The sequence below is a fragment of the Diorhabda sublineata genome, chromosome 2 (assembly GCF_026230105.1).
Source record: "Diorhabda sublineata isolate icDioSubl1.1 chromosome 2, icDioSubl1.1, whole genome shotgun sequence".
NCBI classification, from domain to species: Eukaryota; Metazoa; Arthropoda; class Insecta; order Coleoptera; family Chrysomelidae; genus Diorhabda; species Diorhabda sublineata.
Window position 1 is genome coordinate 2,276,052 of NC_079475.1, and position 27,807 is coordinate 2,303,858.

The 27,807-nt window shown below is 33.6% G+C and overlaps 1 protein-coding gene across 2 annotated transcripts in view; it reads right to left on the reverse strand.

Annotated features, from left to right (window-relative positions):
* Positions 1-2,683: 2,683 nt before the first annotated feature.
* The window catches only part of LOC130452963 (synaptic vesicular amine transporter), a 164,933-nt gene continuing 139,809 nt past the window's right edge, over positions 2,684-27,807 (reverse strand). For both annotated transcript variants that reach the window (XM_056792513.1, XM_056792514.1), the window contains 4 exons: positions 22,682-22,908; positions 21,894-22,077; positions 16,707-16,840; positions 2,684-5,552 (listed from right to left, as the gene is read on the reverse strand). In XM_056792513.1, coding sequence (XP_056648491.1) covers positions 5,484-5,552; positions 16,707-16,840; positions 21,894-22,077; positions 22,682-22,908 — 614 coding nt within the window. In that variant the 3' untranslated portion in view covers positions 2,684-5,483. The remainder of the gene's footprint in view (positions 5,553-16,706; positions 16,841-21,893; positions 22,078-22,681; positions 22,909-27,807) is intronic.

A 27,807-nucleotide genomic window follows, 5' to 3' on the forward strand; every position in this document is an offset into this window, starting at 1 on the left:
TCTGTTCACTTAAATAGGTGCTACCAAACATACAGAGAATGCGTGCTGCATGCTTTTTTAATTCCGAATAATTATTCAAACTCTTGAAATATTGTGTATAAAATGTCAATCTCATTAAATTCTTCTAAAAATCATGAAATTTTTCTTTCAAAATACTGTCCGATTGAAGATATATCAACACCATTTGCAAATGAACTGGTGCCTAGGAAGCTTCAAAATTAAATGGATTGTTAAAAACTGGGAATTTCATTCCATTTATTTTGTGAAAGTCTTCAAAACGATAGTTGAATTCCGTAGTTGAGAATATTCATCCAATTTTTTTTTTGGTTCACTGTACAAAATTATTTTGACTGAGGGAAATGGTCCAAAGTTTGATTTTTTTCCTGAATTTCCAACAGCCTCAACTTTGTTTGAAAGGCTTGAATATATGAATACATTTGAGAGACAGATTTTTACCCTGTAACTTTATATTGAGATCAGTCGAGTGTTAATACATATAAAGCAAAAAGGCACAATCAATCCACCAGTCATTGTCGTAATCAATTGGTTTGCCTTTTTCTAACATGAAAGCTTAAATAGGGTCACGTAATGCAAATAATCTTTCTAAAACTACTCAACCGAGCCAACAAAATAAGGGACATCGGAAAATTTTTCGTCCAATTCTTGTTAAAATTTCCTGAACTGTCCATGATTTAGTCCTCTGCTCCTGATAAAATTCACAATTCTAAATATAGGTTGTATGACATGGTCCATTTTTAAAGGATTCCTGATGAATTATATAGTGAAATTCCACAAAATTCCCTGATGTTTTTTGTCGGGAAATGGAGTTCAAAGGAGCGCAAAGAAGAAATTTGCAAGCTTTGAAAAGACGTTAGCATAGGTAGAATCAAAATATAGCATATTTAAATGAATTAATAGAAGCAATTGAAGCTAGGAGTGTTGGCGGAGATAAACTAGCACAAATAAGAGTATTTGTACCTCAGAAGATTGCTTGCAAAAAAATAGTACAGGCAAATTAGGTGATTTTAAGCTTCCCTTCAAAACTTCCATTATAAAATGGGATTGAATACTCACAAATATTTTGAATCGCTTATGTTTGTAGAAATCGAAAAAAATTGCCGGAGCCAAAACTGTATTTTTGTAAAAGAGAAATTATAAAAAAGTTTGTGAGAAGTACTTCATGTGTGTTATATACATGAAAATATCAATAATAACAGGAACAATAAATCTCGATTGTGATGTTCGATTTGCTTGTTTACATGGCGAGTGATGGAATATATCCATTAAAAGATTTCGAGATTCGAGATTTCGAGATTCGAGATTTCGAGATTCGAGATTTTCGAAAATTTGCTAGGTCGAATACTATGCTAGGTTACCCAAGTAGAAAATAGAGATCCCAACCATTATGATGCATTTTGATTTTTTGAAAATGAAGTGGTATACCAAGAATTAGAGCAGTTTCCATTCGTGTCTGGAACGTAAATTGACTTAAAATCGCACTGGCGGGAAATCGGAGAGGATTATCCGGCTTTCGGCGTTGAGGGAGATTTACTCAGAAATAGCAGCTCCAATAAAAAAATGCCTGAATACTTTTTTTGTAGAAAATACGTTTTTTGTTGAAGCAGTTTTTCTCGAATTCTACATAGTTTTCGAGTTATTCGCGTTTCACTTTTTTTTTAATTTCAAGTTATTTATTGAGAGTTATGATGCTTATTCAGTAACCAAAAACATCTGAAAGTCTAAAATCAGAAGCGCCCAATTTAATTTCGGGTTCAATCCTATTTTATCTGTACTATAATTATAGCAAGAAAGTAATAAAAAAATAAAAGTGAAGGACTTTGATTTATGCCGCAATGAGAATGAAGTTCCCATCAATTCTTTTAAAATGAAACAGAAACCGATGAAAATAATTGTATTACCATTGCGGCATTATATACAGAATTTTGGAAATATGGAGCGATTATATTTAAAAACTGCTGTTAGTTAATTACCGAAATTCAGAGTTTAGCAAGTTTCTTAGAAGGTTAGATAAACCTTTTCTAATTAATTATGTTTTGAAAGGATGTATTTCACAAAAAGATTTTATAAGAATGAAATAAATCTAATTAAGCAAAAATGAATCGAATTTGTGGCGGATATATAGGAAAAAATCTGAAATATTCGACTCGGACAAATGTCAATAGATGTTTTGTACGAGGTAAAAGAAAATGGTAGTGAAAACACAAAATTTTGAAACGGTGGTAGTCACCTCAATTGGACTAGCAGAACATTCACCATCATTGTCTGTACTACCACGTTTAAACTCAGAAACAAATAACAAATGGTTCTTTTTCATGGAGCAGATTTTTTTTCATTAAGAAGCAATGATAAATCAGCACAATTGAATTTATTGATTTGATTATAATAAAAGTAGCTTCACTTGAATGGCTGTCACATTTTTTTACTAATCGGAATGTCATGAAATTTCACACATAGTCTTTTGAAAGCTGGTACTTCATAATCGTCATATGGATTTGACGATGGCAGCGCAATCTGTGTATCAGTTAATCAGTCACTTATTGAGTGATGTGATAAAATCAGAAAAAGAGTTAAAGCTTCACATTTTTGGAATGAATATCACGTTCTTCCAAGTGAAATAAAACTGATTTGAATTCGAAGTTATTGTTGGATAGAAAATAAAAACTTTTATATGGTTTTAAAAATTACTTTTTTTATTATTGCACCACATATTGTTTATAAACATCAAACACTTATAACATTTCAATACGTATTTGTCTAATAAACTATCTAACATGCAACAGCGAGCTATGCGATCTAAACCAGGCACCATTAAATTCTGGTTTTGCGGTTTAGAACAAAGTAGTGATAAAAAGGCAGTCTCGCCTTTTGTTCGGACCCTCACCAGCTTCTAAACAAAAATTCTTTTGTTATATAGGTTGGTCAGAGATTATTGTCTATTAGCAATAATCTTTCTCTGAAGTTTACAATAGATTTTTAAATCGTTTCATACAATCAAACACAAATAGCCGAGTGGTTATAAGGTTACAAGCGACATACAATTTTTAGGTCCCCTTACTGTGTACTGGAAATTAGCCCAATATAGATTTTTGATTGGCTCAGCAATTCTCATAGAATGATTGTTTATTTTCTCTACCGATATCATGTTTACTTCTCATTTTTTTGGTTATACTAAATTAAGATATTTTTCAGAATTATTCTGAATATACACCTTTCAATTTAAGTTATCTGTAGCACTAACCTTCGATTTTTAAGTGAAAACGTTGCCCAAATGAATGAATCATTTTGATTTTAAAATTATAAGAGAAACGTGAATAAATTTTTCTATAGTTTAGAATTTTGAAGCTAGAATAAGTTGAGGGCTATTAACGAGTGGATTTGTGAATCATATTCCCTCTTATTCTCCGTGTCGTGGTGTTTTTCCTGGTGCGCAAGAGTTGAAATATTTTGGACACATTCTGAAATGTATGCATATTACAATGTTTGTCAGTTTCGTTTGTCACACACACACTCCCACAAAAGCATCAGTCATGTATGCTTCTTTGGATATCTTTCACACAAAAATATTTAAATCGCGAAGAAAAAATGGAAAAATTATAATATATAACTTAATCTGTACCTGCCAAAGATACAAAAAAAAATCATAAAAATTTGTTGAGTCGTTTTGGACGAGCTACACCATAAACACCCTGATATTAATTTTTTTTTGACAACAAACGTTTATAAGAAAATAATATTTTGGAAATAGAATCATATTCTTTGCTCCGCGGTTTAGTTATAATTTTACGTATGAGTTGAATCTCTTTTTTGGGAAGGAACTTCTAGTGATGGGGATTAGTAGGAAGTCCAGTTATTGAGATCACTAGTCATCAGTGTCTTAGAAAACGACCCATTAAGCTGAACGATGAACACCTTGACACTAAATTTTTCTTTATTTGACAACAAAACAGTATAGTTATCATTTTACGTATGAGTTGAATCTCGTTTTTGGAAATAAACGTCTAGTTTTTTCTATTGGTCGGTGAACAAATGAAAATAATAGTTATAGAGATCAGTGTTTGAGAAAACAACCCATTGATTTGATCTTCTGGGTTTCCAGATTAGTTGAGTTGACTACTGCTGAAATTTCACCTAAAAAAGTGGTAGAGCAGAAGTAGTTTAACAAAATCGAACCCATTTTTATTGGTTCATCCATACTTTTTATGAACCGCTACAAACGAGATAAAAAACAAGCTATTGAAGGTGAATTTCGGGGCTGGATTTTCTCAATACATCTTAGATATCACAGTGTATATTTAGATGACTTCCTCAATAAAATTCTGATGAGATTTTTCTTGTGGGGAAGTAAGAGAGGAGCGAAATTAGTAAACCTAAAATCAGAAAAACATTTGACACGTTATGATATTGGCGAATGACTCTTGAATGTAAACTGGATTCGTAATCAAAGGTTTTGTAACCTTATGTGATTTTAGAAGAATATCCATAATCCTGAGAAGTTGGGAACAGTATTAATAGAGTGAAAGAATTAATCCTCCTAGACAAATATTCTCAAATAGAATTTTGAGATCTATGTATGAATTTTGTTAAGTGAATTTATCCTTGTAGTTATATACATCTCAAAAATACTACAAAATGGGGTTTTATACGCTTAGATGTTGGCATAACTGATAACGAACGGAAAATTTGAAGAAATTAAAGAAAAAAATAAGTTGATAGTCGTCACAAACTTCATAGAGACAATATGATAACTTTGAATTTTTTTGAAGGCTAACTCGGAACTTTTTTCTTAAACTTTTTTAATTCAATACATTTTATAGACTAGAAACTATTCAAATTAGAATTGGAGAAATATATGTAATTTGTGGTTATTTTAATTTGAAAAATCGAAGTTATCGCATGCGCTTGATAAATAAATACCACATTCTTTGAATAATTCGGGAAAATTCCTTAAGGATACACTACTTATTATTAATACACATTTGTCTTACATTCTTTGGCAATCATTATTCGGGCTAACGATAGGAGAACTGATCGGTATATAATTTTTATACTTTAGTCTAAAAGTGAAGGGTATCTTATTGCCCCATTTCCTCACTAATTAGGAAAGGATTACATGCAGCCATTCACATAATCCACAATAGGGACCCTTGCAAAATAGTTACGCAAAGGAAACGGTGTAGTCTATCACCATTTTAAAATTTTCAAGTATACCATTTTCGTTTGCGCAACTGCTAAAAATTTCGAAAAACTTGTGCGTTGCTCCTATCTTGTTGATAAAATAACATATAAATTCAAATTTGAGACGACATTGCATCCCATTTTATCTAAATATTCCATTAAATATTTTTATCCTCTAGAGTATTTTTGTACAATCAAATTCTAATGATATATTTTTTCTATAGTTATATTTTTTTTACAATACATATCTACTCTTCATAGAAATACTTTTTTAACTTATTTTGAAGCTATTCGTCATCTTCTTCATTCTGGTATGTGACATATCGCACTGAAGATTTCTCTTCCATCAATAATGACTGCGAATAAAAACAAAGTATAAATTGATAAAAAACATTTGAATTAATCTGTTTCAATTCGAATGGGTTTATGCAGTACTTGTAGTATTTCCCTCTCAATGACTACATTAATAGACATAAAATATTATCGATCAAAACTTTTTGTTTTATTTATTTCCAAAGTACGTAGTGTGGTCCATGAGTTACTGGCCTCATATAGTGAATGAGTGCGTCTTTACCAACTTTACACTTAGTTTCAACAACTCGAACAACCGCTCAGTTAAGTTGTTTTAAAAAAGTTTTAAATTCAGTTTGCGCTGTTTTTACTAAAGAAGTGTTAACACCAATACGAATAAAAAATGGAATAGAAGCTGTTAAAAAGCACCAAAAAAGTGATGGTTACAATATTTTGGGACTGCGATGTTATCTTTGTGATTGACTTCAATCTCACTTACTAAGGCAGTTGCGTGAAAAAATTATCCGAGGTATACGGTTTTTTCATTACAATCCTCCAGGCCACGTTACTTCGATTTCCAAAGCTACTGTAGACGCATGTGGCTTTACAAAGATTGAAAATCCACCATATAGCCCTGATTGAGTACTGTTATCCTTTTTTTGGTCGCAAAGCTGAAGGCCGAGTTAATGGGTGGAAGATTTTCTCACGACGATGAAATTGAACAGACGGTGTACAAATATTTCGAATTTAAAGATGCAAGTTACGTTAATGAATGTTGTTGATTAAGCTTTTCTGCAAAACGCCAGCAAGGCACATTGTAAAACATAAATATTGTAAAATTTGTAATAAGAGCAGATTCTGTTTCTCAAAGCATTGGATAAATATTTCTCATTGTAAATCGGTTTTTAAAAACGCCTTCTTGAAGCGCAGTAATGAAATTGGCGCAGTCAGCGGGATATTTCGGAAATGCAATGTATTGTACGGGAAATTCTTCGTTCAAAACTTCAAAAGAGCTAGAAAAACGAAGACTAAAATTATCTTGCGTTTAGAACTAACATCGTTCCAACCATTAGGGCCCCAATAATATGATTTCTTCAGTTGTAATGGAATTGCTAATCATTATTTCCTTTTTCCACATGTATTAATTTAGTAGTTATACAAATATATGAAAATCGTCAATATATTTTGATGAGTGAATTTGAAGTGGAAGATATAGTTTATTATTCGGAAATATTTCAAGTTTACGACAACGTGAAGATAATAATGTAGAAAATAGTTTAAGTGAAGATAGTTTAGAAAATACAGATTGAAAAATAACTACATTAGGTACAAACTACCAACTATTGGATTTTATTTGGACTCAATTCCAAATTTTGATGGAAACTCTCATACACTCTATATATTTATACAACGACGTATATAAGGGGGGGGTTAGGGGGTTTAAACCCCCCCATAGAACCGTCCATGCATACAATTATTATCATCATTCTTCTACGTAAATAATTATTCAATCTAAAAACTAGACTTAAAGTAAACAAACTTATTTTGAATGCACTTATGTATCAGCAACATTGGAGGAAAATTTGTACGGCGGTTGCTGACCAATAAGGTGGCTGCATGTCTTCCACTCCGCGTTTGATTTCTGCAACGTGGGTACGTGGGAGTGGGACGTCAACAACAGTCTTAAGTCTTGTGTACTGAATCACTACAGTAGTTGTGCGACTTATGTGTATTGTTTTTCTTTATTTTGTTTATATTATGCAAACTGAGTAAACTTTTTAGTGCTGCGAAGTTTTTTGAACTTGCAAAGTTTGTGGTGATCGCGATAAAGTAGCTGTGCGACATACGTGTGGTGTTTTTCTTCATTTTGTTTATATTGTGCAAATTTAGTAAACTTTTGAGTGCTGCGCAATTTTTTAAGCTTGGAAACTCTGTGGTAAGTATCTATAGTTCCCTAACATATACTTATTTATTAATGTAATTGCTGTTACGTTAAAACTAACTTAAAAATCAACATAAAAAAGAATTAATGCGCTAAGCAGATGGCAAAACTCACTAAAGTTACATAATAGAGGTGGTGGCATTATATATAGCTGCCTATATGATTTCATCTATGGATGAAAAAAGTATTTAATTGAGTACACTTGTAAACGTTATATTTATTAGTCACTTCACATAATACTGATCTCCGAGTTATAAGTTATAATACATAGTATAGTTATAAATGTGTGATTTAATATATAAAAAAGTTCATGTTTACCTGTATTTACTTAGGTTTAAAAATGACGTTTTTGCTTAAGTTCGGCGCTCGATTTGCTAGAGTCTGCTTTTTCTTTTTTTCATTGGTAAAATGCTGATCAGTCACAAAGTCTTTATAAAAAAAGAGTGTGCATATTATTTTGTATTTATTTACGTATTACGTAAATTCAACATATGTGGATCGGCCGATCAGCATAACTTATTATCAGCTATCTATAAATGTTTCTATGTAAAATTAAAATCATATATATTTTTATGTAGTCATATTTCTCAAGTTTTGTTACGCCCGCGCCGCCAAAAACATTCTCTTCCTACGGTGTACTAGTGGTTGAAATAGTCATGTATTTCATTGCTAATTTGCCCAATCGAGGGTACTGATTTTTATAGACTTGTCATTCCTAAATATAAGAACTACATTCCTGATCAATCCTACGTTACACACAGTAAAGGAAGCAGCATAATAAAAATATGTCAGCTGCTAACCAAATGTGGAGATCGATGAGGTCATAAGCAGAGCCGCCCTTTCAAGAAGTGTACAAGATAACAATAATTGTTATATGTGTAGTCTGTCCATTTGCCTGAAATGTCACTGTGTCACTACCTCTGTAGCTATAAGGTGCCTAAGTCTAGCACCGGTCCTTTTATAATTCAAGCTGTTTTATTATTAGAAAACACGTAACTTTCTATGCATTTACACTAGAAATTGTTTTATATTTTAGTGAAAGAAAAATGAAACGTACTTCACAGCAGTCGCTTTTGGCATTTTTTCCAAAGAAGGTGAAAACCAACGACGAATCGAACTCGCAAAACAATGAAAGTACACCCAGTGTGCGTATGGATATCAATACAGATGCTTCAATTCCCTCCAGCTCTAAGAACAAAGATGAAACAGGTCACAGTAAGTTATTTTAATTTTAATCTCACACCCATCTTTAACGTGTTTTTTTTAGATAGCCTGGATTCTGTTATAATGGAAGACGAGTACGATATTGGCAAATATGTGTCAAAAGCTCCAAAAAATGATAATGAAAAATTAAAAGCTTTGAAAGAAACCTGGACTCCTCCTGAGACTTTTAAGTTTCCCGTCACTAGTAACAGAAATATTTGTTTTCAACGTCATTGGACCCAAAAGAACCCATGGTTAGCTTATTCAAATATAGCACAAGGGGCACTATGCAAAATGTGCGTTTTGTTTGGACAGACCGAAGGTGGTCGCGGTGATCAAAAACTTGAAAGTTTTGTCACAAAGCCATTTAATAACTGGAAAAAAGCTCTGGAGAAGATCGAACAACATCGAAATACAAATTACCATAAATATGCTGTTGAACGGGCAAGCAATTTCGCAAGGGTTATGGAAGGTCAATCCCATGATGTTACAGAATCATTTAATGCGCAAAATAAAATCATTGCCGAAGAAAACAAACAGAGGCTGTGTGCCATAATAGACACAATCTTATTTTGCGGACGTCAAGAGTTGCCTTTGAGGGGAAATCAAGACTCTGGTGAAATTGGCATTATAGATCCGTTAAATAATGATGGAAATTTTCGCGCACTACTTCGTTTTCGAGCACGATCTGGTGATGAAGTTCTTAAAAATCACTTACTTACTCAAAGTACTCATACTAGGGCTATGTACACATCGTCCGTTATTCAAAATGAAATAATTGAATTATGTGGAAGTGCTATTCAAGAGGAACTAATAGGGAGATTCAAACAGTCAGGTTTCTTTGCTGTACTTGCCGACGAAACTCAGGATGTGTCACGTCATGAACAGCTGTCACTTTGCCTTCGCTATGTTGACTGCTCTGGAAAGGCTCTTATTCGAGAAGACTTTCTTGAATTTGTTCATGTTAGTGACGTTACAGCTGCAGCTTTAGCTTCGACGATCATGCAAAGGCTAAAATCATTCGGATTAGACTTGAAGAGTTTAGTTGGTCAGGGCTATGATGGAGCCGCTGTAATGAGCGGACGGTTGAAAGGCGTAAGAACCATAATTACGAATAAATATCCCCGAGCACAGTTCGTACACTGTTCAGCTCATACTTTGAACTTAGTTTTGGCTCATTCTTGCCAGATCCCTGCAATCAGAAACTGTATCGGGACTATTAAAAGCATAATTAACTTCTTTAGACAATCAGCACTCCGAGATGGCCTTTTAAAAAAAACTGCGGACGAGATTGGAGCACCTCATTCAACCCTTATCTCGCTTTGTGAGACACGCTGGACGGAGAAACACACAGCCGTTGAAAGGTTTTCCGAAAATAGCCAGTTTATAGTCAATGATAGTTTTAAAGAAAATTTTCTCTTATACATCAAATTTGAACCGTGTTCTGCAAAAAGTCAATATTGACTTAGCTAATACTTGCAATTATGTGACAACAATTAAAACCACCTTGCAGAACCTACGTAATGAAAAGGAATTCTCAAATCTTTTTGAGGAAGCAAGAAAGTTGAGTTCCACTAATATAAGTGCTCCAAGAGTAAGTGGTAGACAAATAAATCGCAGTAATATACCAGGTCAAACTGCAGAAGTTTATTATCGACGAAATGTGTTCTACCCGTTTATCGAACACGTAACCACCGAGCTTGATGCTCGCTTTAAGTCTCACGAAGAAGCAATTTCAGGAATTCAGTTGCTTCTGTCTAACCAGACTCAAAATACCGAAGCAGCAAAGAAATGTATAGTAGGGATAGGAGCAACATTTCTTAGTGAAGTGGAAATAAAAGGTTTGGTAAGCGAGTATGAGCTCTGGCACAATCATTGGTCTAATCAGGAAAAGCCCTCTACCGTATTAGAAGCTATGGACGGGTGTGACGAACTCTTTTTCCCAACGGTTAAGAAGCTTCTTCAAATCTTAGCGACACTTCCAGTGTCAACTGCCACGCCTGAACGCAATTTTTCCACTCTTAAGAGGCTAAAAACGTACTTAAGAAATAGAATGAGAGACGAGAGGCTTACAGGCCTCGCGCTTATGAGTGTGCATCGAAATATCGCGATAAAATTAAATGCCTCCGAAATTATAAATAAGTTAGCTGAAAGAAGAAAAAGAATGAACTTAATTTTGTAACAATGAGTACCTTAAGTTTTAACAAATTTTTTGGCATGACTTTCTTTTTTTTAATAGGTACTCCAAAACCAAGATACGGTTAGCTCACTTTAGCCTATGGGGAGCAAAACAAAAATCAGTGGTTAAATCCCCCCCCCCATTGAAAAGGTATAAATACGTCCCTGTATTTATAGGTAATTGTGAAAGTGAAAGCGTTTGCTAGTAACTCAGATAATGCGTTTTTACTGTTATAGAGCTAAGTCAAACAAGCTTCAAATTTCTGGAGACCAAAAAGACATCGACTGTTTATTACAAGACTTTATTAACTTAAAATTATTTAAGAATGAAATCTTTCATCAATTTGGTAAGCAATGCCAATATTCTAGGAGCTTTAATATTTCTAAATCAAACACTTTACATTTAGAGATAAATAATAAATAATTACATCTTAGGAACTACTATAATTTAGCTTCAAAATATTTTGTTCGTTGCTTACATCTACCTATACAAACTAATATACGATTACCTGACAGTTTAGAAAATGCTGTGAGCTTAGTTGTAGGAGAAAAAGCTTCTTGTATTCTTCTAAAAGATTGAGTAATTTAATTCAAATGTGTCATTCAAACCTAGTTGAAGAGTTACACTGAATTATTATCCCACAAATCATAACAATATACAATCATTTTAAGCCTCACGTCTAATATTTCCACCTAATTTGTTAACTCTTCCTCCAGCGTCACACCCATCGAGGTATATTCTCCTACAAATCAATCTTACAATAATTGGAGTCCATATAATAATTATCAAATTCAACGTCATCCATTTTTCACAACCTAATACAACGAGCGTAGCAGCCAACACACTATTTTAAACTATTTTAAACATCCACAATATAATCGTCCAAAGTATAACGGTTTCAAACCAGAACCGATGGACATCATACACAAATCCTCACGTGATGGAAATATCAAATAATCAGATTCAGGATTTTCATACTTCCGCGGGTCCAAGCAAAGTAACTTAATTTATATGTAAAAACAAATCTGCCATTTATAGAAATTACAAAAATTAATGCAAAACCTTTTCAATGAAAAATTAAATAAACAAACTGCTCATGATATTCACAACATATTTTTTATTTTCAATAGAGTCTTACAAATTTTATCTTTTCGAGTTTAGTGAAAAATTTGAAGGAATCATAGGAATTGATTTACTTAAATCTATTATCTAATAATACCAAGTCATACTCAAGAAGTTGTAAAATTACCAGTTAGTTATACAAACGGCATCAGAATATTAGATTACGAAAAGTTAGGTTAAAGTCTCGAAATACCAAAAGAATTAGTAAATATAGATAATAATTTTGCAATAACCACAATAATAAATTGAAATGAGAACCCCTCAAGTTTGATATTCATGACTCTTTTATCATTGAACCCTTAAATTCAGTTAAAGTTAATCAATTTTTTGGAGAAAATAGAAACAGAAATAAACTTAGGTAATACTGACGATAATAAGTTGAAAGAAAATAAGAAAACTTCATTATGAATATAGAAATATTTTTTATTACGAAGGTATTCCTCTAAGTTTTACTAACAAAATTAAACATTAAATTAAGTTAACTGACGATACTTCAATATACTCTTAATGTTATCCGTTTCAATATACACAGATCTACAAGTTTTACCCCTTTAGAATTACTTTTGGACATATAGATTCAAGAAACCAAAATAAAATTTTTATACCTTTCTATAATGACTATGTAGATAATCAAAACATAACATGTTTAAAAAGACGTATAAGTAAAACAAAAAGAAAATAAAGAGAAAAATGTACAAAATTGAAATACTAAAGGTGATTCGAATTCAAAATTGGTTAAATCGTAAACTAGCATAATTGCAAAAAACAAAATAAAAATCAAACGTTTCCAAAATTACACTTGACAGAAATAGCGTTAAAATTTTCAGGAAATTACTTAAAAATGAAAAACTCAAAGCACATCAAGAAACTGTTCACATAAACGAACAAAAAAACCTCTTATTGCAGTTTCCTTTTTTGGACCGCCCGAGGAAGAGCACATATACAAACAGCCTTTTGCCCTTTCATACACGTATATAAACGTGTATGAAATCTTATAAATCATCCTAGCAAATTCAACTTTACAAAAAACTTCGATAACTCTTTCACATAATTCAAGTAATAGAGAATAAAATCACTTTACAGATAAGACAATTAAATCCATTATGGTAAAACGTAAAACGATTTTTTTTATGGACTTGGCTCTACAATAAATTTTTTTATGGATAATTTAGAACTTTCCACATTCATGAAATATTGAGCTCACGTATTAATGATCTACAAAAGGAATTACGGAATATGAAAACAGAAACGATAGAAACTTACAATTTCTTTTCAATTGAACAAATTGTTTCTCAATTTTTAATCAGCTCTCAAATAATTTATGATATACTCGATATAATTAAAGTGGCTATATGCTTTGCAAAAACGAGTACTTTCCACAAATCTATAGCAAATCCAAATGAAATAATTTCAGATATAAATCAGTTAACAAAAATATTGAAAAAAATTTCCTTTCGAAACACCTTTGAATAATAATTTATCAAGGCTAAAAGTTACAGTATTATTTTCATATTAGAAGTACCGATTGTAGAATTTCTTGAATATAATACCTCAATCTTTCAAATGAGCAAAGTTATGTCTTCTAAGTGTCAAGAAATAATTCAATAAGAATTCATCTGCCAAGAACTACAAATAAAAGTAATACCAAGTAACGCTCCTTGAAATATTCTCAATCTACAAATAGTTACCTAGAAATCCCGTCTACCGATAGTGAAATCACAATTAAAAAATAAGAAACTGACCATTGGATTGTAATTACTGCAAACACAAACTGCAACAAAGACATTACAAACTTTCCTGTGAACAGAAGTTGTCTAGTAGAACTTAATAACGAATGTGACATTTTAATAGACAATTTTGATCTAAAAGCTTTCAAATCTCTAGTGCCCTAAATATAAGAACATTGATTTACCGTCATTTACATGTCATGGGTGCTGTTCAAATAAAATAAAAGTCAGCTGAGAAAATAAAAGAATCAACCCAAAGAGGTAACAGAAAACATTTTGAAAAATTTTCCTCTCATGTCGAACTCCGGTCAATCACTATAGTTCTCTCTTAGAGCGAAGGAGTTACGTTAATAAATATTGTTTATTCAGCTTCACTGTATAACACGAATAAGGCACATGTGTAAATCGGTTTTTAAAAACGCCTTCTCGAGGGCAGTAACGAAATTTTTTGTTTCAACGATTAGCCGGAATATTCGAATTTGTGTTCGAGTGTTTTGAATTCTAGTGCATATTGTAGAGCTGCAGATAGTTAGAGTGGACATCTAGCGGTTCCAATGGACGACACCAGTGAAGAACTTCAAAAGAGCTAGGAAAACGGAGAACACAATTTTCCTGCGTTAAGAACTAACATCGATTCAACGAAATTGAATATTCATACTAGAAATTTTACCTTAGATAGTATTAAGCTGAAACGTGTGCATTTGTCAAAGTATTGAATAAATGTTTCTCATTCGTTTTCTAAAAACGCCTTCTTGAAGTTCAATAACATAATTTCCACCATATTTCTACAGTGGTTTGGAAGTTTTGGTCAGACGTTCTGAAAAGTTTGTGGAAATAAAAGAGGATGTATTGAAAATAATCACAGTTTTTTTTATATTTATGACCTTTCTTTTTATGTTAGGCTAAGAACTCCTGGACAACACTACGTAATCTGAATGGCTTGAATAATTTTGCTCAAAATAATCGTTGGGTCACAAGTGAAATTATTCTTGCAAAATAGAAAGTGTCTTTATTAAATAATGTATACTGGAAGCCAGCTCAAATTATTTGTATAAATTACTACAGTAGGAGATTTAACCAAGCACTCGAGGACAGTATTGCCTACTCATATCGGTTTTTAGACATTTTTTTAAAGTTAAAAGTCCCTCAATGTTTTTAATGGGTACTTGTAGAAATGTTTGAACTTAACAGGTAGCAAATATGTTAAAAATATCACCCCTTTCTTTTCAAACAATTGAATTCTCACTGATCATTAGAACCCACGTTATCCATTAAAGTTGAAATTACTGAAACTATTGGTGAAATTCATTTTGCACACATTGCCTTGGTTAGAATACACCAACCCTCACAATTACATTGTCTGGTTGAAGGTGAATTCAGTACAACAGTTTACATTCAGTCTCTGTAGACGATAACTTGATTATTGAAACGACCTTCAGATAGTATAATTGTAGGTTTGGGTATACTAGTAACAGTACACCATCCGTTGCCAGACATTCTTCAAGACATGTTTCAATTCTAAAATAATCAAAAATCAGGTGACTAGAAAAGAAAGTTGGGAAACAACAGAAATGCGTTGTGAGATCTAAGATTCACTGATGCAAATGCACGTGTGATTAATTACCATTACCACTCTTTTCTTGAACTTTTCAGAGACCTTTTTATAAAACGCTTAAGTGATAGTTTGTCCGACTGAAACAAATTTTAATTCATTGTGAAGAACTTAGAATGTCACTCGCCGTTTTGCCGTTTTGTCTTAAAAGTATACTCAAATAACTCGGATCTATCACATGTGACTCATGTGGATCAACTGAAATTTTTGCACCCACAACGATGGGATATAGGAAAATGCTTCTTTAGGAACAAATTCACAGAATAAGGAGAAATCTGTCTTTGCGAACTGGTTGAATATCAATAAAGACAAACTCCACATTAGCTTAATTATTAGAAGGGACTGACTCCTCAGAAAGACTGATGAGAATGGGTGCAAAAGAAATTTCCGTGGAGTTGGGGAAGAAGCTGCGGTTTGTTTGAAAGGTACTAGAAAGCCTCACTATCTTAACCATGACATAAATCAGACACGGATCTAACCCCATGAAAGAATCATAGAAAGAGCAGCTCTGGTAGAGGATTTAAAGTACCTCAAGATTTCAGTGCAAGATAACCTTGTTTACTATCTACCTATCTAAACGAATAAATAGAAATCTGTCTCTCCGAACTGGTATACGAGTCTCAACAAAGACAAACTCCAAATTAGCTCACTCACATTAGCAAGGGACTGACCCCTCAGAAAGTCCGATGAGAATGGGAAGAAAAGGAACTTCCGTGGGGTTGAGGAAGATACTGTGGTTTGTTTAGAAACCCTCACTATCTTAACCATGACATGAATTAGACACGGATCTAACCCCCTGAAACAATCTTAGAGAGAGCAGCTCTGGTAGAGGGTATAATGTACCTCAAGATTTAAGTGCAAGATAACCTTGTTTACTATCTTTCCATCGGAACGAATGTAGAGAAATCTGCGGTTTGTTTGGAAGGTACCGAAAAGCCTCACTATCTTAACCATGATATGAATTTTTGAAAATGATTTCATCATTGATCCCCAATTACTATTAACCGACATTTTCGTCTTAGATTATATTTTATACCTGAAATTCTTGAAAATTCCACTCATAGTATGGAATTACATTTTTGGACTGAGTAAATGTTCTAATACATTGAACAATTTATTATATTATAATTTTTGTCAGCTTGATATGTGCCAGGTCATTCTATATCTCGCTGACCTGGGGTTAGAATTAAAAAAAACTGTATGGTTACTGAGAAAACATCTAATAGCTACCCACTGTGTAAAAATTCCACTTTTCACCCTGATGTAGGTATGATTACAATTTATTGAGGTTCTTTGGTGTCTGACAAGAGATGGATGTGACTATGTTTGTAATTATTATTTAATTTGATCTAAGTAAGCAATGGACTAAATTAATTGTTTGATGTCTTAGTTGAAGTCTCATAAAGCGATTTTATATAGTATTTACAGACTTACCCGTTTCTCTTCCTTTGTAGGAGGACTCTTCAGACAATAAAGTAACGGAGCATATAAGAAATTCAGAATAGCTATTCCAAATAACATCCACTCAAATCCTATGTTCTTAACCAATGTACCACTCATTGCAGGTCCTTGAATTAAGATTTTTGTATAAATATACATATAGGGTGTTTCTACATACGACTGACAACGCTCTTCCACAGACAGATCTCAGAAATTATTTATTTTGATACAGGAAGCCTAGTTGTTGAGGCATAGTGTTGAAAATTTCAAATTAAAATAAAAAATTTGCGATAAATCAAGAATGCCTTTGAATTTTTTTTTCAAATTTGGTAACCAATATGCTCCTTAATAAAGTGATATTTTGACATAAACAAACTTTGATCAGTGGCCTGCTGGCTGTCAGGGTTACTTGCACTTTTATTTTTCACGCCACTGGAGCAAATTATTTTTTTAATTTTGTTTTAAATTACTTGATTCATAGTTCGTGACACCTTGTGTATTTAACATGTAGATTAAATCATAGAATTCTAAAGAATTCTAAATTAGTTTTCACAATAATTTTGCTGTATAAAATGAATTTTTCATTTAAAGAATTGATCGATTAGTTAATGATTTATGGGGAAGCTCGAACAAAATGGAAGAAAGGCAGCTCGTTTATACCAACAAAGATTACGTAATCGACGAATTCCACATCATTCTACATTTGCAAGTATTGAAACAAGACTAAAAGAAACCGTAAACTTGTTAATTAAAAGAAATAATGCTGGAAAGCATCGTACAACAAGGACTGTGCGTCTGGGAGAGGAAATGTTAAATGATATTTTTGAAAGGTCATCGAACTGTAGGTCGCGCTCTAAGATTGGACCATTCTATTGTATGGAAAGTTGTAAAAGACCAAGTGTTACATCCATACAAACTGACCAGTGTTCAAGCATTAGAACCTATAGATTTTCAGGTGCGTTGGAATTCTCAAACTGGTATTTACAAAAGTGTGAAAATCGAAAGTTTCCAAAATATGTGTTGTATACCGACGAAGCTAACTCATTTCTAGAAATAGTCACGTTTGTGATGATGAAAATCCGCACTTTGTTCGTGAAAGGAGATTTCGGTATAACTATTCGGTTAATGTGTAGGTGGGTATGGTTGGATATTGTTCAATAAGGCCTTACATTATACCAAATGAATGAAATGGAGCAATTTATACGCACTTTCTGGAAGAAACGTTGGATGAATTGTTTCAGAGAAAAATGGATTGGTCGGAGTGGACCCAATTGTTCGCTGGTTCAATATTCAATAGTAGTCGCACTTCGCTAGATGAATTTCGTCCAAGATCGGTGTAAAAATATCGAAGCTGTTCGTAAATTGATATTGCAAGATCTTCATATGACGTACCAAGACATTGAGGCATACTTGGGCATTAGTTCTATTCGCATACATTCAATGTAAAATAAATATTTGGCTGTCAAAAAGATTTGTTATATACCATATAATTTGACAAACGCTCTTATGGATTGGCGCAAAGAAATGGTGGATAATTTAATCATGGTACTACAAAAGACGACAGAAAAGGGTCCGAATGAAAATTTCCCTTACGCGGTTTGAAGAAAATGAGACGGATTTTCTTCGTAGATTCATAACTCTAGATGGAACCTCGATCCACCATTATAGTCTTGAAACGAGAAAGGCAAATATGGTTTCATCGGTCGAAAAAGTATCACAAGTAACTGAGTACAAGAACCAGGTGAGTATTCGTAAACATTAAAGGAAAAATGGTGTTTACTAAACCGGTACGCTTTAATTTACATTCCAATACAATGATATAATGGTCTGCATGAAAATCGGCCCTAACATTATTCTTGACGATTCCTCCTGAATCCAAATGTTTTCTCAGTTTTCTCCCATCGCCATCTGTTTGTGAGGGACATCATCTACTTATTTTTCACATATTTGTTACATATTTCAACTTCTAGCCCTTAACCATACGAAAGCAGGTGACATTCCTCAATTGTAATTAGATGATCTCGTCAGGGATTTGGAGTTACCTAATACTAAATCTCAACTTCTATTATCACCACTTCAGCATTGGAATCTCTTAGAAAAGGGCTTCAAAATATCTTCTTTCAGGACCAGACAATCGAACATAAAAATCCTTTTCTCGGGAGATAAAGGCAATAATGACAAAGCTAAAGATGAGATGTTATGTGACCCATAAAAATAAAGATTGTTGGCCAGAAAGATGTCCCAAGATCCTTTGGTTCCGAAGAAAATATTTACTTGCCACTTTTGTACAACAAATGTGCATTGAGCAAGCATTTTGTAACGCATTTTAATATTTGAAACCTAAATTTCCTCGTCTTATCGAGGCTAAAATTAAGGAAGAAATTTCCTCAAATTAGACAACTATTCAAATATTTGACAATTACTGAACACCTAATTAAAAAAAAACACTTGCACTTGGACTTTTTCCTTAAAAATTTAGAAGCAGTCTCCGATGAACACGGGGAATGGTTCCATCAAGACATTGCTAAAATAGAAAAGAGATTTTCAGGGAGTGGAAATATGTTGGCGAAGTACTGCTGGTTTTTGGGACGAAACGGATGTACCTCAGAGTATAAAGGGAAAGCAAGCACGAAATAATGTTATATATCTTCATTATTTATAATTTTTTCCAGCTGAAATTTCTTGTTCACAGCTCTAAGATCTAAGAAGAAAAGAAATAAATACATTTTAAATGATTAGTAGAGAAAATTTTTTTTTTTGAAAATCATAATCGACATTTCTCTGTAAGAATCAAAGAAAAAATTTTTTTCCAATATTTTCATTGTTTATTATATAAACAATTTATAAGCAAACTGTGATAAACAAACAAATTTTGTTATGCACTTTATGATGTTCAGTTAGTATTTTCTTCATTATTCTCAAACTTTTCAAGTTTTGTTGTATTTGTATGAATTTGTACAATTTTCAAAATATAATTTATCTGACATTTGTATACTTCAATTTTCCTCATTCAATTGGATTATTTATATAGGTAATATCAAATTCATTCAAATTGGTTTCAAAATAGTGCTGTAAAATTCACCATTTGGAAAAAAGTCTTGTTTTTTTGTTAGGTCAGAAGCTTCTCAAACAATATTCGTAAAGTTAAGTATGTTGCAGATTTTCTTGATTTTCGGTGTATGTAATTGAAATGTTAATGTTTCTAAATGATTGGTAAATCAGATATGAAGACTGGAAATTAATAGAGTACTATAAGTCATTTAATTCAAAGGAATCGAGAGGCAGAATATTCAGATAGAGAGATCTAAAAAAAAGAAGATTGTTTTGTTAAAAAAAACATTCTAGATCAGAATGGATTGGATTTAAAAGAGAACCATTTAGTGTGAAGAAGAATGATATGGTAGGTAGTAACATATAAGCTAATATTGGGTAATTTCAATGGAATTTATCATCTGTTTCATATTATTTTATGATTATTTTAAAGACGAAATCATAATGATTCACTTTTTAGGAATCATAAAACTATTTAAAATCTAGATAATAAGCTTTGAAAGAGAAATTTAAGACATTGAGATAGTAGAAATAATCAAATTATTTGTGTAAAAAATAATAAAATTCCATTATTTGTTCTATTATATTCTTTTTTTATGGACTATTCTACTCTTAGAGTCCTTTCATTGAACTTCTTTTGCTCGGTATATTCCTCTTAACTATGAACATCATTGGTGAATTACCAACGATCTACACAGTTATAAAAATGTTTGGAGCAAAAACAAGTTTAATAGAAGGTTCATTTTTGGGTGAAAATCTAGAGTGTCAACAGCGTTTTTCAGTTAAATCACCTTGTTTAATTTTTTTCAATACATTAGTGGTCTATTCTACATAAAATAATCTCCAAAATAAAAAAAATATAATATGAATAATATTTCGAGCTTTCCACATTATCATATTGGGATTAATACATTTCTAAACATATTTTTATTAGATATTGTGTATAATATCGAAAATCTTTTTCGTTGACTAATATTTTGAAGGAAGCCAAAGTTGAGCTGTATGTTAGAAAATTCCCATGAAAAAAATCAAGTCTGATTTTTGGATTAGAACCAACAACCGATTCTCTTGAGGATGTTCTTTGTACCTACCCAGCAAAAGCATTTAATCTTTCGGAAACTCTGATTAACTGAAATATGTACGTTTCAATATAAGTTGCCAAAAACTCGTGTCAATCAATTCTTGAGTTGATGTTTATCCTTATTACGTATTAGAATCTGAGCCGAGCTCCCTCATCTATGAAGGGACTTGAAAGAGCGAGCAGTTTTCGAGTTTTTGTTGTTAACCTCCAATAGCTCCCTCGTGAGTGTATGAGAATCAATGAAAGCAGTGGGTGTGTCAGATTTGTTATAAATTAATGACAATCGTTGGGTGTGGTATAAAATTTTTTCGAAACACTAAGGTTTTGGAGGAAAATTTCGGTGACCATTTGGTTGAATACCATAAGCGCCGATGGCGCTTCAATAACACGTTCTGTACAATCAGGGAAGGTTTTTTTTTCCAAAACAATTAGAGCTCAATGAGAAATGTAGGAGAGGGTAATCAGAAAACTGCCCAGAATATTCCTCCATGGTCACGCGAAATAGCTTTTTCGGTATCATGACTATTGAGAAGAGCTGACGACAGGAAAGCACCTCAAAAACTTCTTGGCTGGCTCAATTCCTCACCTTAACGTGGTGTTAGCTACTCTTACTGAGAAGGTATCAATACCAACTAGGTTAGTTTAGGTTGAGGTAGGTTAAGTTTGCTTAGATTTTGTTAGGTTAGGTTAGGGTAGATAGGGTTGGAGTAGTTTAGGTTAGGTAAATGCGATTTTCATGCATCTGAGACTCTAATTTAAAAACGCATTTTTTAAAACATACCCTCGAACTCAGGGACGAGAATCCCCTTCTCCTGGTTACCAAATCAGTTCAGAGCATATTTGTCTCATTAGGGGGCGTTTACACAATCCCAAATTTCTTTAGCATTACCACTAACATAAGCTTAATTGAAATCTTATGTTGGTACTGATCCCCAGTCTTACCAAAATCACATTATATTGTGAACCAGAGTAAAAATCAAAATTACATATATCAAATGATGTAGGAAGGAAACATAAAATTGGAAACATATGGATATAATGGCACTCACCAATAGCAAATCCCAAACAAAACGCTACATCTCCTATAGCATACACACTCCCATAAACGGCAGTATGTCGGATATCTACCAAGTATCCTAATTCTGGCATCATTGAGCTATCTACCATGCCAATAGCGAAACCAAGGCCAGCATTTGGGACTATCAGATGGTTGATATTTTTCGCTAAAGGTATCTGAAAATGGACAAAGCTTAGTTAACACTAATCATTAATGATGTAAAAAATGGATTCCTGAAATTTGAGCATTTGATTATGCTATTTCGAATAGATGGTAAGAATGTTCACAGTAGCAGTTACTCTCGATCATCTAAATCATACTGTTACATGTTAAGATGAAGAGAGAAGCTCAAAAAATGTTAGCATTTGTCTATAGTCAAATTGTTAAAACTCTGAAGATTTCACACAAATAACATGAACTACCCTAAAGTGAAAAGGAATGATGGCTAGGACGAGTCGGGACGTTATATGAGCACAATAGGGGCGAAAATGTGTGAACAGTAGCTACAACCTGAAGAAAGACCCAACAGGTTTGTTCTTCATCATCATAAACTATCGTACCCCAAAGCCCTATTTCGTCCCTCAAATATTCTCAAGTAAGCGTTTATAATATGGAATAAATGCTTTCCTAGCTAAATGTTTGTTCTAATATGATGTGACTTTTTATTTTCTTTTGGTAAATTAATTACCTCATTTTGCAATCCCACGTCTCATATAAATATATCTATGATATATCTTACTATTTATAACTGGTTATATTTGAGCTATTAATAAAACTTACCAACATCAAACATATACCAATAACGATTAAGCCCAATAAAGCTGCTAACCATCTACCCATTTTATGTCCTAACGGTCCAAATAAATTTGTGCCTATCAAATATGAAATACTTGCAGGTAAAAATGTCACTCCTTGTTTCCATCTCCCTGCACCCATGGTGTCCATCATCCAGATGGGTAGGGAAGGTTCTAACATTGCTATACCCATGTTAGCAAAAGTTATAGCACCTACAAAAAATTACTAATCGTTATTCTCTTATCAGATTTTAGTTAAATATAGAAAACAGAACGAAGAGAATATGGAACAATTTTTAATTATATATGAAGTTAACTTTTTCAGTGGTTATTGTAAATCACCCGACTGAAAGTAATGCGCCTCAGGGTCTGAATACATATATATATATATATATATATATATATATATATATATATATATATATATATATATATATATATATATATATATATATATATATATATATATATTTAAGATTTTTGGTGGTTTTTTAATGAAGGATAATTTCAAGGGTAAAACAGATAGTCCAAGATATAATCCATTACATAATCTGCTAATATAGGGGATATTGAGGACCCCCTTGGTGGTCCAAAAATTTGTTGGTAATTTTCAAGAGAAAGATAAATATGAATTGTTGAAAATGAATGTTATTAATTCTAATAGAGTTTCTTTATTAAGTTTGCAATTTTCACTTATATGGCTTCCTTTATATTGTAGAACTGTGAAGCATATATTTAAGTGAACATTGTTGTGGAATTAGTGTCTGTCATGGTTGTAGTCGGTATATGGAAGTAAGTGGTTGTTGTCGCTTTAATCGCATCGTAGTAACCTCATGTATTGTCAAATTTGATATATATAAAAAATTTAGTTAAAAAGTTTGTCAGTCAGTGTAATCTTCAATAGTTGCGATTAAATAGTTTCCGTTTCTTCTGTTAAGTTCGTATGTTTGCTTGTGGCTGAACCCGATTTCCCAAACATCTGGCATACCTGGTGGGGAAGGACGATCGTCGACGTCATTTTGTTACAGCAGTTTGGAACTATGGAACGTCTGTGCGCGGAACAAACGCAGCTTAGAAGATTCTTCACGATTGCCACGAATGGTTTTGAAGAAACCTTTGGAAAACCTAAGGCAACCGTCGAGAAGGTAACTGTTGCTTTTATTAAGCTTACCGACAAGGCTGATAGACTTTTTCTTCTCGATGATAAAGTAAAAGAAATTATGTTCGAGTCATTGGATCAGATCAAAGAAGATTTAGGTAAGGAGTTTGAAACTGTGGAGAAGTACAGGGACACCTGGCTAACTTTGAGTGCTAGAAAGAATGAGTTACTGGAAAAAGTCAAGGCCAACACAACGTGACCTACCGAAGTTTCTGCTGCTTCTCCTAGTGATAACCTCACCCTCAAATTACCTAAGTTGGATCTCCCAAAATTTGACATCACGTCTAAAACATGAATCAGTTTTTGGGCATATTTCAAGAAAATCCATGAAAGAGAGGATCTGCCTTCTGAGGATAAGTTCTTGATTTTGTTGCGTATTGCCAAGGATGGTACCCAAGCAAAGGAACTGTTGAGTAGCTATCCTGCATCCGAAGGCTTTTGGCCAACTGAAAAACCATTATGGCCGTGACGAATTGCTGATTGAGTTGTATGTTAGGGAGCTACTCTCATTGGTCTTGGTACAGGCATCTGGCAAAGTTTCTTTGACTCTCGCACAGCTTTATGACAAGCTAGAAACCCAGCTAATGGCCTTGGAAAGTTTGGGAGTTACATCAGAAAAATACGCGTCCATGCTCGCGCTGTTAGTTGAATCCGCACTTCCTGAGCCAATTTTGAGGGAATGGGAGCGTAAGCGGAAGTCGTGCGGCACTGATGGATCCCTCTTTGAGGCTGCAGATCAAATGGTCAAGTTGCGAGATTTTCTAAAGAGAGAGGTTGAAAGCGAGGAGCGGTTTCTGCTAGCTAGGAGTATATTTTCTGTTCCTAAGGAAAAGGGCGCTGCACCAAAGAGCAGTGCTGGGAATGTCAAGTCCTCGACTGGAAAGTACACCACAGTTGCTGGCCTAGTAGGTATTGAGTCCACTGAAGGCCCTGAAGATGTCAGTTACATTTTTTGCAAGAATTCTCACAATACCGCATTGTGTTCAGAGGCGAGGGACAAGAGCAAAGAGGAGAAAATTAAGCTCCTCAAAGCTAAAAGCCGCCGTTTTAAGTGACTGGAAAAATTCCACGGGAAACGGCCCTGTAAGAAAAAGCTGTGTTGCTTAGTTTGTGCTGAACCTCATGTTACTGTGATGTGTCCAATTCCTCGTTAGCGGAATTCAACGTCTACTGAAACTAGTAAGGCAGCTAAGAAAGAAAACGATGTAGAGCACAACTATGCTAGTTGATGCAAACGTTGAGGGTTCGTTTGAAAGGAGAAAATCCTGTCACCACCAGGTTGTTGACTGACACAGGTTCTCAAAGAAGTTATATAACTACCAGAATGCGCTATGAGCCGATCCGCACTGAGAACTTGGTTCATCCATTGTTTGGTGTGAGCAAGACTGAACCCAAGACGTATCAATGCTATAAGCTGCGTCTGCAAAGTTGGATGAGTGCGTTTTGGTGCAACTTTGAAGTTCTTGACCCGGAACAGATTTGTCACGCCATTCCCTCCATCCCTTTGGGTATCTGAATTCGCGAGAAGAAAATCGAGTTGACTGACGACAGAGAGGGCCCAATTGGCATTCTTGTTGGAGCGGACGTCGCGGGAAAGCTACTCAGCGGGAGGCACGTTTGGTTTCTATCGAAACTAGCCTAGGTTGGACCATAATGGGCCGCGATAAGGACGCTGACACAAGTTGCATGGTTAACATCAGTTTGCACTGCGCCCAGGAGTTCGACCCTTCTGATATGTGGAGGTTGGATGTGTTGGGCATCGAGGACCCCGCTTTGGTTAGTACCAAAGAAGAAACAAAAACGCTTGTGCGTTGGCACTTCTTGGAAACAGTTAAGATTTTACCTGATGGACGATATGAGGTATGTCTTCCATGGCTGAAGAAACATCCCCCGCTGCCTCGAAATTTCGATCTGGCCCGTGGTAGATTTGAATCGACCCTAGCCAAGTTACGTAACGGTCATTTGGTGAAAGAATATGAAGCGGCGTTTCAAGAATGGCTAAAAGATGAAATTATTGAAGAGGTACAGCTTGATAAGTGGGATTTCGGACATTATTTGCCTCGCCGAGCCGTGGTTAAGGAAGCGAGTACCACCCGAATTCGTCCTGTTTTCGACGCCTCATGCAAAGAGAAAGGCAAGCCTAACCTGAATATGTGTCTAGAAAAAGGGGGCAGTTGTGTAGAGTTAATCCCATCGATACTTCTACGATTCAGACTGAACGCAATAGGCGTTATTTCTGACATAAGAAAAGCCTTCTTACAGATTTCTATTTCGGAAAAGGATCGTGATAACTTAAGGTTCCTTAGTCCTTATTTGCTAGGGGCCGTTATTGACCATCATCTCTCAAGGTGTGAGGAAAAATTGGCTTCAAAAGTGGTTCCTTATGACCGATCTGTCACCTTACAGTTGCGCAAATCTTGTACGTTGATAACTGTGTGACTTCGGTTGATGATTTGAAGGAACTTTTGAACTTCATATCGCAAGCCAGGGAAATTTTTATGAAAGTATGCTTTGATCTTCATGGATGGGAATGGAACGACCCCGATTGTGCTACTCACACCAGTTTCCCCGTTCTTGGACTTCTGTGGGACAAAAAGGAGGATATTCTCAGGTTAAATCCTCCCAAGCCTTTGGAAAGAAATCTGTAAGAAGGCTTTTCTTATGTCAGAAATAACGCCTATTGCGTTCAGTCTGAAGCGTAGAAGTATCGATGGGATTAACTCTACATAACTGTCCCCTTTTTCTAGACTCATATTCAGGTTAGTCTTGCCTTTCTCTTTGGACGAGGCGTCGAAAACAGGACGAATTCGGGTGGTACTGGCTTCCTAATTTAAATTTTGATTTTCGCAATAATTTTTTATGTTTTCACAATTTCTCTCTGAAAATTGGCAATTTCACGTTTTTTGGCATGAGTAATCATAATTTGCACTCTAATTTAACATTGCTAATAGAGGGCGCTAGTTACACTTATTTGTGTTAATTAAATCAAAGTAAACTTTTTTTGGGCTAAACTTACAACTAAAATAATAATCGAATCAAAGAAAAGTAACTTTTTTTTGTAGAATTTAACACTTCTTATTAGTTTTTTATTACTTCAGTTGTAAGCTTAGCCCAAAAAAGTTTACTTTGATTTAATTAACACAAATAAGTGTAACTAGCGCCCTCTATTAGCAATGTTAATTTAGAGTGCAAATTATGATTACTCATGCCAAAAAATGTAAAATTGCCAATTTTCAAAGAGAAATTGTGAAAACAAAAAATTATTGCGAAAATCAAAATTTAAATTTAAACTTTGAACACCTTTGAATATCTCGGAAACTAGCAATATTTGCATAAGGCATGTTGAGCAGAATCATCATATTTTGAGGTCTAGAATCTACAGTTCAGAGATTGGACATTCTTCTTGAATCACCGTATACGTGAAAATTATGGATCACAAACTATTACATCCGTGAAGTTTATAACCAATTCGTTAAGGAAGCTGGATAGTCAAAGAAATCGCCGCATATTTTTATTAAGAAAAATTCAACCGTTTTTCAGATTTTAGTGTGATTCATTAATGTAACAATTACGTACCTCAGAAAGAAATTTAACGATATTAACACAACTGAATTAAAAATTATAAATTTGAATATCACTGAACCTGTTGAACAAATAAAAAAAATGACTAAGATTAGTCTTGAAATAGGCAAATTGAAAAATATCATTCTGGAAAACTTATTGAATTAATTTTTAAATCTAAAAAAAGCAAAATACGAAAAACATATCAAAAAATATAAAAGCAAAGAAAAGTATAAGCGTTTGGCAAAAATTTCGCTCTTCTATATAAAAATGAAACTCAAGTAGAAATGAGTATATAATCATTTTCTCAATGAATTACAAGAAACAATGAGCTTGTTAAGCAATCTCCAGTCATTAAACAATCAAAGTTATTCGAAATAGTATATTGATTA